The 15,315-nt window shown below is 34.2% G+C and overlaps 1 protein-coding gene across 1 annotated transcript in view; it reads right to left on the minus strand.

Moving 5' to 3' along the window:
- Positions 1-15,315, minus strand: part of LOC130901449 (centromere-associated protein E) — a 63,013-nt gene that overhangs the window by 17,976 nt on the left and 29,722 nt on the right. The window contains exons 2-4 of the mRNA XM_057812859.1: positions 9,486-10,896; positions 6,291-6,634; positions 6,012-6,218 (exon numbers count right to left, since the gene is read on the minus strand). Of these exons, the coding sequence (XP_057668842.1) occupies positions 6,012-6,218; positions 6,291-6,634; positions 9,486-10,872 (1,938 nt within the window). The 5' untranslated portion in view covers positions 10,873-10,896. The remainder of the gene's footprint in view (positions 1-6,011; positions 6,219-6,290; positions 6,635-9,485; positions 10,897-15,315) is intronic.

Here is a 15,315-nt window from a genome sequence, read left to right on the forward strand (position 1 = left end):
TCGCGTACAAACGCCCCACTTCAGTCCGAGTTTTTTATAATTCAAAATGGTTACGTAATATGGGACCAAAAAAGCAGTGAATTGAGTGAAGGCATGGGAAGAGAATAAAATGATTACAAAGGATGGACGAGAGGAGGAATAAAGACAGAAAAGTGGTGAAAGCGAACCCGAATACAACTTTGCGTTGTCTCTGGTTTAAGATTTAAAATCAATTCCTCCAGGAATAATTCATTGCAGCGCATTAATTCTTTACCAAGTGTTTATGAAGAAAACAGTAAAGCTGAAGATAAAATTGTGTGCTACGAACACGCGACGTCCTTGCGGCGTGTTCGCGACGCATTCGTTCGTAGTATGCCAAGACTGTAAAGATTTAACGATGTTTAAAGTTACAAATGAACCCCGTATATAGAAGAATCTGTGCTATCGGATAACTTTCATTCAATTCTTAATTAATTAGTGTTCCGTTGAATGATGATAGTTGATACATCCTTGAACCTGAGTTTAAAACAATTAAAATTCCGTAAAAAATTATATAATGTATGATATAAAGCGAATGTTTTAAAACTAATTGCACCAACTGCGGATGAATATCAAAAATTAACGAAATTATTTTATATATGTAACTAATTTATTGGTTAATTCATTTTGTAAAGGGTTTTCCACGAGAAACTGAATTTTTGATATGTGAATTTGTATAAAGGAGTTTATTTCATTAAAAATATTTTCTGAAACTTCAAGTTACATCGATCAATTAATTTTTTATTGAAAAATATGTTTTTAATAATTGTATTTTATGTATATTTTTAGAATGAATTTCAGCACATAAATATTTAAAACGTTACAAATCATTTCGACAAAAAATCGTCGTCTATTTGGTTCCATTCGTTTCTCATATGTTAAGAATTAGAAATGGATGTAGGGCAATGCTTTCTAACTTCCCTGTCTAATTTGTCCCACAACAATTCAATCGAGACGAGGTCGGGCGATTATAACGGCCAAACCATTACTTTCTTATTTTAATTCTTTCAAATAATGTTTGCAAAAGCTTCGAGAAATGCTCGGGATCGTTGTCAAGCTGGGTAATAAATTTTTTGTTAACCAGAACTACATATTTTTATAACTTTCGTCATTCCTTTGACCTGCGCACAAACACTCTTCTCTTAGATCCAAAAACCTCAAACTTTGTTTCATCACTTCAGAAAACTCTCTCCTACTATTCCTGCATCCAATTTTTATGTATTTTAACCCATTGCAACCTCTTAATTTTATTTTGACGTATAAAAAGAAGTTTATTCACTGCCACCCATACAAAAAGACCGGTTTTTCTATATTTCTTTTTCACTGTAGAAGTACTCAAAGACAGACCCCTAGATTCATGGATCTGAGCTTATATCTTGTGAGTCGTGGATCACATTTACTGATCAATTGGTATCATTGGGATGCTATTTACATAAGACAAACATCTCAATACTTAGGAACATAGGTTAAAAGGTCATCAATATATTAAAGAAATAATACCATATTAACAAATCATGAAATATTATAAAAAATTATCGATGAACAAAAAATTTGAAATAGATTCAAATACAAGAAATTTTTAGAAATTGTTCACATACATATGGAACGAGAAAATTATAAAAGATAGAAAGAGACCTGAAAATTTGAGTAAAATTCTATATTAATGCAACTACGGATTATTTAATCAGTAGTTGCTGCTTATTTTTGAGATACAACCCCGAAAAAATTATTTATTTTGGTTAAAACAGATTTTTATTTGACATTCGTATTATAAGTAAATTATTGATTAATATAATTATGCAATCCATCATGTCATATACTATTATATTGTTACGAACTCGTCCACGACAAGGACCGTTAAGCCGGTAATATTTGGTGGACCCTGAAGCGGAAAATCTTTTGTTTTTCATAACCTATTTACAGTATGTTATGGCCGTTTTTATAGATTTAATTTCTAGGTAGGCCTTTTTTGTTTGTTTACATTCTAGAAGAAAATGAGCGAGAATCCATTTTGTATAAATAGAAGTTTGTTTATTAGCAATTCAAGTCATAGAAATATTAAAACGTGAACTTTGAAATTTAAGTTAATTCCTAGCAGTTCATTTTGTGCACGGCGAGTAATTTAGTGCTTAGTGCATAGTTTAGTGTAACTAGTGTAAGTGTATAAATAAATTAAGTAAGTAAGTAAGAAACACCGTGTGTATAAATTCACCCCACCTTTAAAAACTGTTCAAATAAATAAGTAAAGCATTACAATATATCAAATCAGGTTGTGCTTTCTGTAACTTATTATTATTTCTCTCACCTCCAAAGATGCAGCTTATAACCACCCTCAAGGTATAAATGTCAACAAACAATTGCGAGTCTGTGAAAATTTTTTGTAGTATCCATTCACACGACAAAACATTCATAAATGTGAAACATTTAGGCAGTTTTTTGGTTAAAATCAAAAGTTAACGGACACAATTGAATACCAAACATAGCGATGTTACTCCAAACATTTAGGAATTCTCAATGATTGAGCATATCGAGAGATATAAATGCACGAACAATATTTTTTATATGACCCCAAACAAAAAAGGTAAAGTGATATCATGTGAACAGTAAAGACATCTCAATGGGGTTCATCGAACATTTGTTGATACCATAGCCTTAACTCAACCAATATAAAAGCTGAACTAGATTCTACTCTGGGCGAGACTACTCCTTCGTTATCAACAATAAAATATTGGATAGCAGAGTTTAAACGAGGCCGTACGACCTTCGAAGACCAGCATCGACCAAATGAGGTGACGACCCAAGAAATGTTGAAGATAATCCATAAAGAGGTATTGCATGATTTTCGACTGAAAGTGCGCGAGCTAGCAAACATAGTAGGCATTCCAAGAAGTGCGGTACATATCAACTGAAAATTTGGTCATAAGGAAGCTGTGGGTGCCGCGTTTGCTCACAATAGAACAAAAACAGCATCCTGTTTCCATCGAGTGTTTCACAGAAATAAATCTGAATTTCTTCATAACCATGGATGGAACGTGAGTCCATCACACTCGAGACAAAAGAACAATCAGAAGGATGCACTGAAGGGGAGAACTGACTCCAAAGGAGGCAAAGACCTTTCCTTCTGCGGGCGAGGTCATGGCGTCTGTTTTTTGGGATGTGCATGAGATAATTTTCATTAGTTATCTTGTAAAAGGGAAAACTATCATCGGCGAGTAATATGCGAACTTAATGCAACCATTGAGCGAAGAAATTAAGCAAAAACAGCCGCATTTAGAAAGAAGAACGTGTTGTTTTATCAAGACTCATATGTTGTTGCAAAGGCCAAAATTAATGAATTAAAGTTTGAATTGCTATCTCATGCACCGTATTTGCCAGATTTAGCCCCCTCGGATTATTTTCTGATTCCCAGATTTGAAAAAATGGCTCGGTGGTGAAAAATTTATGGCAAAAATCCAATTAAAAGTTTATTCACATTTTTTAATTAAAAATATTTCGATTCCATATCCAGCAAACTTTTCTTAAGTGTAATTTTGAGCGATATTTGTTTAGTAGTAAATAACTATTAACTGAAAGGTCATTTCTCTCTTCCTGACATTTATTATTTAAAAAAAAAACTGTATTTTATCAACAATAAAAGTAATCAATCTTCCTGTCTTGACTCTCGAATCAACTGAATGTGAAATATGACAATGGAGACCGAATAAGGTTATACATTTTTACATTCTATTTCTGGAGTGAACTTGACATTTATCCTTCCCATTAGGTCACTCTTAATGTTTATTTTTTATGTTTAGTTTGATTTAAGTCAAGTTGGGAATCGCTGTTTATAGTAACGAAGGTTAAATATCGAACTAGTCTAATGATGAGTTAATTAGAAAATCGAATTTTACGAGGTTATTACCACATTGAAGTTTATTTAAAAACAACACGAAGTAAACTAAACATCTTTTAAACAAATCGATAGTGAAATGAGATAAATCTGTAAAACTTTTTGGTTTTTTCAACAATGACTATCAAAATAACGAGCTAGAAGGGTTATCATACAAACTAATTGAATTAATAACATATGATTACATTTAGTTTATTCGTATCTAATCTCGTTATTAAAAAAAAAATCTCAATACGCAAACAGAACTTTGGTTAGAAGTTTGAACAATGAGAAACCAGAAAAAAGAGGCTTCAGAATGAATCTACGATTCCAAACGCCTCGCCAGGGTTCGTTAAGTTAAGTAACAAAGAGCAGGTAGAAGGTTTTTTTCAAAGTCAGGTATATTAGGGAGGATTAATTTTATTGTTTGCTTTGGACATTAAGCAAGTTACTTGGGATTTTCTGGGTCAGATATCGGCCAGGTATCAAAAATTTTTAAATGCGTGGTCGCCACAAATTCCAGTTCCAATCCGTCATATAGAAAGGTAAAAAAAGCAGGACCAATTTATATCCCGGATCAATCTATTAGTCAAATAAGAAGTGAAAAAATGGGAATTCTTTCAAAGTAAAAAAACTTAGCTGATTGAACTACACTTGTGAACAAAAAAACACCACTGCAATCGCCGGCGAAATATTGGAAACGAATTTGCTGCTCGCACAGTTCAACAATACGTTAAGATCGGTAACCACCCTTTTTATACTTATTTACAATAGTGCTAATTAGGGGCAACTAACCCTTATAAAAGGTTATCTACCTGACCCACCATTTTCATGAACAACAAACAAGATTCCTCCAGAAAGTGGACAAAACAAATGACAAAGCAACTCAAGTATCACCCTATTGCTACAAGACCAGAGTCAGCGAGGCTATTGCGCTGTTACCAAGAGACTGATAATTTTCAACTATTCTGGAATAAAAATGTGTACATCCGAAAGAGATGTCAGCACATTGCTGATAAATCGGACCTTCATTGGTGTTCAAGTCCAACAATAGCTCAAAGAAAGACGAGAAGTGGTTTGTAGCCAGAAGAAGACTTAAGGCAGCTAACATTAAGCCAAAAAGGTCAGCAACTGGCTAAATCGATCCCTGTTCACCGAGCAGCCTGTCTACGATTTTCCAGAGAATACGTTAGTTGGACTGATGGGGACAATGGGGCTCCGTTCTCGTCTCAGACGATAGCAGACTATCGATAGGAGTAATCTACAGAAAACCCGCAGAAAGAGGTTCCTGGATGGTTAAGGCAGGCATTTCAATGGAAGCAAACACCGAGTTGGTTTTTATTGACGGTGAATCGGGGAAACTTCATCCTAATGCAGGATAATGCCCATACACATACTGCAGGTTCCGTACTTAAGTATTTATAGAATGTGCCGATATGAATTGGCCAATGTGTAGCCCGGTCTTGGAGCATTCATGGGATGAACATAAGAGAAAAGTTCGGGATAGAAATGCTGCTCGGAATCAGACCTCAAAACAACGCTCATTGAAAAATGGAATAGCATCGAACAAGATCGAGTAAAAAACTTACTCTATCCACAAAAAAAAAACGATTTGAAGCTGTTATTAGGGTTAGAGCCACTAAATATTTATAGTTTAATTCTAAAAGTCTAAAACACCAACAACAAAAGAAGTATCAAGTACCTAATGATTTTGAAGATAGGACATACATCTCAGAATTTAGATAATAGATTAAAAGGTTATCAATACGATAAAAAAGTAAAATCGCAATAACAAATCATGAAGAATTGAAAAAACATTCGATTATAAAAATTTTTGAAACGGAATCAAATTCAAGAAATGTTATTAAAGGGTTGAAATTTGTTTTTTTTTCTTAAATTCAGTAGTTTTCATAGGTATCAAATATTTAGCTACGACACAAATATTTTTTAAGCTAAACATACTTTTTAAAAAAATTTCTATATAGAATTTAGAAGCTTTAAATTTTCTTCATTCCCTTTTCTGGATATATCCCCTAAGTTTGAGGATATTTATTATTTTTAAATAATTAAAATCTTAGTAGCAAATAAAACAGTTGATTTAGAATAAATAGATTATAGTACTTACCTCTAGTTCTTGATCAGAAATGTTGTAAGCTACTACCAGTTCTTCAACAAGTCCATCCAGTCTTCCTATTAGAGCTGACAGGGCTACAGCCGCACCCGACACCGAGCTTCCCTGATGTACTAAAAGTTCTCTACTTTTAGATTCCAATACTCCTAGTCTAGCTTGTAAACTTACATTTTCTTGTCTTTTTTGTTCGTTTTGTTTGGTCTGCAACGAAAAATTTATTTGTTCAGCCTTTTTATTGTTAAATTATTAAAAGAATTATTCGTATTAACTCACCAGTCGGTTAATTTCTTCTTGTTTAGTCATTATTTCGTTTTTCTTGGCTTGTATGATTAGATTTTGTCGTTTCACTTCGGCTTCGGATTCTTTCAAAGCGTCTTGCAGTGTTAATTTTTCCGCTTGCATAAAATCTTGTAATTCCAAACTTTCTAATTCCAAATCTTGTTGCTGTTGTACCAGCGCTTTTTGTACGGCCATGTTTTTATCTAATTCCATTTGCAGCGTTCTACATAATGCATTCAATTTTGATATTTCCTCTTCCTGTTGAATAACCACTTGACCTACATTTTGAAATTTGGTTTCAAGGACTAGAAGACTATCATTGGGACCAGTATTTAATTCTGTAATGAAAATTGAAATGAAAGGACGTTCCCCTTCATGCAAATCAAGTTCCTTTAAAAATGCTGGTACTACCAACATTAGGACTGGTACTAGAAAATCAATAAGCTATGAAAGACCATCAGCATTTTTTATTTAAGAAATATACGATGTGCTTCTATATTGCTCCATGCCAATCTTCCTTTTTTCGAAACAGTGTAGGATTTATTTTTCTGTTAATTTCTTCAGTACGCGCGCCGCTTTTCCTTTCACAGCTTCAATAGACTCAAATCTTGTTCCTGTTGAAGCAAATTTGACGCGGACGCGACAAACATTCATTGCCATACACTTGTTTCAATAAAATATAAGTTTCAATTGCAGTTTCATGTAAAATTTCACAGTTCGTTACAACATTTTTACGGGAAAACAGCCCCTATAGAAAAGAAGGCCCCGGCTACACTGGTTTGTCTACAGAAACGGTGGATATCGCATTTGAAAGATAAGGCTTCAGACTAAACAGCTGACAGTACTTTATCTGTCGCATCATTAATCTCGTTAATTAATAGCCACCCCTCGTAAAGAAATATAATAAATATTTCACATTTTTTTATCCTTCTTACGACGCTGTCTCCCTACGGAGGTTGGCGATCCTAATGGCTATCTGAAAATTTCTGTGGAGGTTTTTTGAGCCATCTGAGCAAGTGTTTTGCTGTAGGACCTCTATAGTTGTTCTTATGTTCCGTCCAAGATAATCGCAGCAATCGCCTGTAGGCGTACATTTCAAACGCATCAATTTTCTTCTCCGTGGCCGAATCCATGGTCCAACTTTCGCATCTGAACAGGAAAGATGTAACAGCGAAGCATTCTGGTCCGGAGTTCCAGGCTGAGGTTGCGGTTTGCCAGGAATGTCTTCGTCTTGCTTAGAGTTTTCCGCGCTGGCTCAATTCTTGAACTGATTCCGAGTTTTGAGTCGCATTGCTGGTTGACGAGCGTGTCCAGGTATCTTAGAGATGACACTTGTTCAATGTCCTCTCCATGAAGTCTTTGGGTGGGGTTTCTTTGTATTTTTGAGAATCCCAATAGTTTGGTCTTGGATGTATTCATATAAAGGCCGAATTGCTTGAAGTTTTGGTAGGCTACTGGCTACTACCGTGGTATCATCTGCGTAACGAAGATTGTTTATAATGTTTCCATTGATCCAATTGTTTATTGGTTGAAAATTTTTAATCCAAATAAGTCTGCTTCTACTACAAATTATGAATTAGTCGACTTCTGATAGTGGTTTTTGGCTGCGATATAATTTAATTAGGTATTTCAAAAACTTTATCAATATTTCTTTGTCGCATATACTTTAATCTTTATGATACTCAGTTTATTATCAGATACATAGAGATTAAACAATATAATAAAATATATTCAGATCTAGCTGTTAATAATAAGTTGATCTATAAATTTACTAATATTGGATTATTATAAATTTTTTATTTAAACAAGTTTGATAAAAGTGATAAAGAGATAAGGATACTACATTCCGCCATACTTTGTGGTTGGTTTATGTCATTATTTGAATATAGAACACTTATAACTTCCTATCTAATTAATTTTGTCAAGTATATTTTTTCTTCAAGTAGTTTTGTTTATTTAGCTCATATAAATATTATTATAATTAAAAAAAAAATAATTCGATCTTTATCTGCAAATTGAACTGCGCATGTTGAAACATTGACAATGGATTTCATATTCGGAGGACAATCGTTGGACTCAAAGTTGCTACTTGAGTTTCGATGTGATACTAAAAATTCATAATTGAATATGGCTTTATGGTTTTTCAAAATATTCTCCATTATTTTATACATTATCCACCTTCAAAATCGCTTTTCAGGTGTGGAAAAACCTTGCAATTTATTTTTGATCTGCGGGAATAAGAAAAAATCATAGTGTTCCAAACAAGGATTGTGCGGCGGTTGACCCATCAATTCGATGTTTCGACTGTTCAAAAACGTTTCTGTTTGAATTGATGTGTGACAACTCGCATTGTCCGGTGCAGTAGGTCCTGATTTTTTCAAACAAATGCTGGTGTACCATTCAGAATTGACCTTTAATTTGCTTCAAAGTGCTTCGTGTGCTAACAAATTTTATTGGATTTGACTCGTTGAAAGATTGTTGTTTAGTAGATGTCTTTTGAAACATCGCGATCGAATTTCCTAAGCATTTTTTTTGCACTAATCGACACGAGATTTATTTTTAGCGATTGTTGAATTATACGTTATCCGTCCACGATTGAATTCGGAAAACCAGCGATACACGTTTGCTCGAGATGGTGCTTAATCACTAAAAGTCGAAGCGAGTTGATCGACTCACTGCTGTTGGTTTAATCCACGTCGAAAGTCATAGAAAATTATCGAACGAAAATGTTTTTTTTTTCCCATTTTTTGACCAAGTTGAATGTTCACCATTAAAAATGTCACCATCTTCATCATGGCAATGTCAGATTTTACATTTTAGCATCGGTGTTGCCGTATCTCAAAACTTAATTAGCAACCCACATACATCAAAATGGAAATCCATGACAGAAATTTTACTGATTTTAAGGGATGATTTCAAACCGTTCACAGTCATATTTTAATGTTTTATTTATGTCTTAGGTAGCTATGGTTTTTTTGTGGGTATCACTAAAAATACCCGCCATTACACCCCATGCATTTGTGTTTCCTAGAGGCACCGCGCCCTCTAGTTCTACCTCCTCACCATACGACTACCTTTAATGGGTGCAAGATTAAACAGCTATGAAATTAAACGGGAGGGACCGCATTACGTAACCATCGTAATCTATATTAATAATACAGTGAAAATTATTATCAAATCAAAACTTACCTTCCGTTTCTCCCCCTAATATGGCCATCACCCGCTGAGAATTATTAAGCAGTTCTTCTTTCAAACCCTGCTTTTCTATACTTTCTTCTCTTAATTTATCTTCAGTCTCTTTGAGTTTTTCAGTCTGCAATTTGTAGTCTTTTTGTAATGTTTCGTATTTTTCAGTCAACTTTCCTAATCTGTCATGTAACGTTTCCATATCCGCCAACATTAGATCGACTTGAACATCCTTATCGCTCGTTTCAGTGTCTTGAGGATCTTTAAGTTTAATCGTTATTCCCGCCAAAGCGTTTTCAATATCTGTATTAGTTAGAGCCGTTTGAACGCTATTTTCATGGTATATTCTAGTTTTGATTTTACATTTCGGGATGTACGCTGAACTGTTTATTAATTTCGCTGTACTATCTCTCTGTTTAGTAACTGCTAAACGATGAAGAGTGTTCTCTCTACTAGCAGGTTTTTTAGTTTCTTTATTATTGTCGTTACCTTTTTTCTGTCTAGGAAGTGTTGCGTATTTTTCTATAGTTTTTGTATCTAAAGGGGTCATTTTATGTTTTGTGCAATCTATGGTTCCTTTTAATGATCTTGACATAAGAGGCGCTGGTTTACTGTTGATAGACGGCCACCGTCCATCATCGGCAACTGTAGTTGTCGGTGTTCTGCTTCCGGAAGGACTACGTACCGTAGCTGGAGACAATCGTTTATTAATATCTAAATTATTAGGAGTATTTTTGGTCCTCTGATTAGATTTTGTGCTTGGAGAGGATTTGGCTTGTAATCTATCGATAGATTTGATTCGCGCTGGTCCTGTTGAAGTCCTAGGTGTAACGGGAGGTTTACAACTAGATCTATTATTTCTTGTAGACGATTTGGTTCTTGTATCGGTCGCGGTATTTTTCTTTTTACTATTATTTATCGAAGTTCTTCTATTTGTTCTAATGTTTGATCCACTGAGCGATGAACTTTCGCTTCCGTTTTCGCTGGTAACGTCGTCGTGTCGACGATAATCTTCGAGTAAAGTTGAATTTTTTCTTACGAGTAAATTGTACGCTTCGTCGTAGTTAGAATAACAACTAATTATTGAAGAATCACAAGATCGTGCATCTTGAGATACGGTACTTAAATTGCGTCTGTAAGCGCCGTTTTCTGTATTATCCACATTTTCGATTACTTCGACTCCGCTATCGCTGCCTTCGCATTGCGAGGATTTTTTTGTTTTAGGATTTTCTATTACTGTGATATTTGAAATGTTGAAAGCGTGAATTGTGCTGTCTGCTTCGATTTCGCCTCCGCTATCGTTGAAAATGTTGGTTTCGTTAGAAGAAACTTTGTTTTCTTCTGCGGGAGGAGGATCGATTTGTGCTAGTGAAGAATCCACTTCGTCCATTGTTAACTTGTCATATTATCGGATCTGTAACGAGTACGGTTAATTAACATAATTTCAACATAAAAAGCATTAAAAAATAAAATTGGTCTTATGCAAAGACGCCTTCTTTGTCCTTCGAGACATCAATTTAAAAATTTAAGCGGTTAAAGTCATCATTAACGTTCCAGAATGCTGTACCATATCAAAGTTACATTTTTTTAAATGAAACATCCTATATATTTTTACATTATTTCCAAAGCTTGTAATAATTCATATTTTTGATCATTTATTTTGCAAAGAATTAATAAAAAAAAGAAATAATACAATGAAATGTGTATTCCATGTATTGTTTCACGTAGAAAATACTATGGAGTTGTTAGTTTTATGATAAAACCTACATTATAAGTGCTGGGAGTGATATACATAACTTGAATAGGTCAAAACCAACATTTTCGTTGGGGGACCGTATTTTCCGACCGGGCATTTGTTGGGCAAAAAGGCGAGTCAGGAGTTTCTGAAAAACATATCCAAAATTCGCGCAAATTAAAGGTGGGGTTTTTAAGAAATAATTTTTTTCTAAATCATCTTGTCAGTCGAATACCCTGTACAATGTAAGAGACATTCGAAAATGAAGATCTGTTACGGCCAAAGCATTCGATTGGAACTAAAAATTCTGAAAAATTATTCATTTCGTTAATATTCATTGAATCTTATACAGGATGAATCAAAATACTAATACGTTTTTTCAAATGAATCACAATGAATTTTATGTGATTATTGAAAAGTTCTACCAACATATTTCTTTTTTTATCGAGTATTCTCTATACGTGAAATTACTAGATTTTGAACAGAATAATGATTATGTACATGACAATAAGTACATTATTGTTTTTTGATTTAGCGGTTGGGTTTGCAGGCTTTGAATTAGGGCAAAAATGATTTTCACTAGATTGATGATTGATATGATCTGGATAATGGGAGAATGCAATAAAAACGCTTTACTATCATCAATATTATACCATGAACGTTTTCCTGAAAAGCGGCAACTTACAAATGAAAGCTTAAAAAATTGATGAATCGCACGGGTTTAGTTAATTAGCATGAACGATTCAAAACATCAGTGACAGAAGAAAGTGAAATTAATAATTTGCTGGCAGTTACTGAAATCCCACAGTATTTCCAGGATTCAAGAACTGAGCTCCAACTTATAATGGACTACATATTCACCAACATATTCAATAGCCATGTAATTTGACTGTGAATCACTATGTGATATGGATAAGTTGCCTTACGTCTATTCTTTTGAATAAAAACTACAAAGGACGTAGAGTATGCTAAAAAGTTGTAGGGGAATAATTAATCTCACCATCAATTTCCTGGAACAGTATCCGTGAAAATGACAATAACGTTCGAACTTTTTGTTTTGCATAAAATTTTTTTTAGTCTGTGTTATAAATTCACCAATAAATTTCGTTTTTACGTACCATAAATTGCGTGGAAAACTTTCCCATAAGAAAACCACAATATAATAAACATTCGTGGATGAAACATTACTTATTATATTGATCGAACCCCGTATATATAAATGACGTTATTTCAGAAACAAATGAGACACGTTTTGAATAACTGAAATCTTGAATCGTATTATACTTTTTGTAAGAACGAAAATAAATTTAATATCGATAGTAGTTTGTCGTATGATGGTTTTGTCGACTTGAGAAAATTGTTTCAGAGAATTACTTTGGAATCTCGTGTTGTATTTCTGAACGCATTCCTATTTTACCGACCGATATGTTTATTTCGTTTTGCTGTTATTCTCGATTTGCGATGGCGATCTGCGATTTGCTGTTGGTATTTCAGATGAGACATTCCTTTTAACCTCAATACAGAATACAAATCAGGAAATTGAAATAAAGAGGAATCATTATATTTTTAATTAAAAGTCTTAGGCTAGCAAATTAGAATTTATTATTCAATGTAGATGCCTTTGTGGACAATACAACCATTGTAGAGGTCATAATCTTTATAGTACGATTTGTTTTTAGCCTCTAAATAAGCTTCAGTTTTGGAACAAAATTTCTGTCCAGCAAGCATCCTCTTAAGGTCTGGGGGGATAGATTTGGAGAATACTATGGATGCGGAAGCAATTCGAAGCACGATTCGTGCAATTTTAACATCGTTGATTTGTGACAAGGTGCAACAGCATTTTCTTCTTCTTCAAATAGGGCCGTTTTCCGCGATTTCGTTCTTAAAACTCTTCAATAATACCAACGTAATAGTCGCTGATTTTTCCCTTTTTAAGACAGTCGATTAATGATTATACACCAAAATATTGATGCCATAACCTCGCCAACCGACTTTCGTGTCTTTCCACGCTTTGGAGTGTAATCCACTCGTCCAACTGTCGGTGTTACTATAATTGTACGGCTTAAAACACTGCTCAGAATCATCAATTCGTTGGTCAATTGTGAGTTCGCGCGGCACCTATTTTGAACAGAGCTTTCGCATACCCAAATATTCATTCACTATGTGCCTAAAACGCCACTTGGGGCATCCATTGTCCTCGGTGCTCATTCAGCCTCGTTCAAACTTAGCAAACTACTTTTCAACTGTTGATTTTCTTGGGGCAAAGTTCAAATAACGTTTATTAAGTCTAATAGTATTTTTTGTCAAAGATTATGCTTTATTATTTCACGGAATCCACGTGTTTTTTTATGTTTAGGGCTAACTAAAAACAATATAGATTTAATATATTAGTAGCGCTATCTATGCCTAGGCCTACGAAACATTTCAGGCCACCTACTATCATATATATTTATATAATGATTTAAATGTTTTTGACCAATTGGTAGTATTTATTGCACGATTGGGCGACATTCCATAATTGTTATTGACCTTTGAAATGTCGACACAATTAATTAAAATAAAATAGTGGATAGCGGAGTTTAAACGAAGCCGTATGACCTGCGATGACCACCATCGCAGTGGTCGACCAAATGGGCTGACGACTTTAGGAATTTTGAAGAAAGTCCATAAAGCGGTACTGGATGATCGTGGACTGAAAGTGCGCGAGCTAGCGGACATAGTAGACATTTCAAAAAGTGTGGTACATTGCATATTAACTGAAAATTTGGACCTTGAGAAAGCTGTGCTTAAGATGGGTGTCGCGTTTGCTGATAAACGTGAAGTTGTTTCCATCAATTGTTTGACAATCTTTCACAGAACTAAAGCCCCGTTTCATAACCATGGATGGAACCTGGATTCATCACTTTACACCCGAAACACAAAAAGAATCAAAACAATGGAATGAAAAGGGAGAACCTGCTCTAAAGAAGGCAAAAGCCGTTAAATATCTAGACAAGGTCAAGGCGTCGGTTTTTTAGGATGCACGTTTGAGCGGAAAAATCAAACAAAAACGGCTGCATTTGGGTAAGAAGAAAGTGTTGTTTCATCAAGACAATGCCCCAATTCATACATCCGTTATTGCAATGGCCAGAATTGGTTAATTAAAGTTTGAATTGCTACCTCATGCTCGCTATTCGCTAGAATTAGCCCCTTGTGATTATTTCCTGTTTTCAGACTTTTATTAAGGGCTCGGATGTCAAAGATTTTTCAACAATGAAGAGGTGAGATAGCAGTTATTGACTATTTTGAGGAGCTTGATGATTGTTATTATTTTTCCAAAATTGTTGTGTTTTCTTTGTTGGGCGAGAAACTTCTGGGATCATCCTCATATATCTGTACCAATATGGCAGCATGTCAAAGTTGTCGATAACAAATTGACAATATCTAAAGAACTTTTTGGATTATTTTATTTTTGTTCTAGATTTGGTATGTTAAATTAGATACAAATCATTGCATCACAAACATTTATTGAAGGAACCTTCGTTAAATCGTCATTCTTAGAAATTTGTATGCAAAGATTTATTGACGAAGTTGATGGTTTTGTCAATTAACCGTGTTTTGAAATACACGCATTTTTTTCTTAAAAACAGTTTTAATAATTTTATATTTATAACCCGATGAAGGCAATTAAAAACACCGTAACCTTTTGATCCTTGTAATTTATTTTTTTAGAACAGTGTGTATGTAACACATGTTTTGCACGACCTTACGTAATACAAATATTGTTTTTAATATGTCGCAGACGAAAGTAAAAAAAATTAAAAACGAGATATACGACTAATTTTCCACGAAATAAGTCTGGTGCATACAGCAGAACACCATCTGCACATTATATAAATAGATTCATAGATGTAACTACGAAATGTTCACATGGGGGAGTTCGATTTTCATCTTGGTAATGATAATAGGAAAAAAAGGCCTAAAATACAATGAATGTCATGTGTCTTTGGTGAAATGTTTTGCTTAATTTTACGTTTAACGAGGGAAAGACGAAATTCATCCTGGCTATCCACCAAATGCGATTACTTCATAAAATATTAAAGCTACGAGCAAAGTGGA

The sequence above is a fragment of the Diorhabda carinulata genome, chromosome X, assembly GCF_026250575.1.
Source record: "Diorhabda carinulata isolate Delta chromosome X, icDioCari1.1, whole genome shotgun sequence".
Lineage (NCBI taxonomy): Eukaryota > Metazoa > Arthropoda > Insecta > Coleoptera > Chrysomelidae > Diorhabda > Diorhabda carinulata.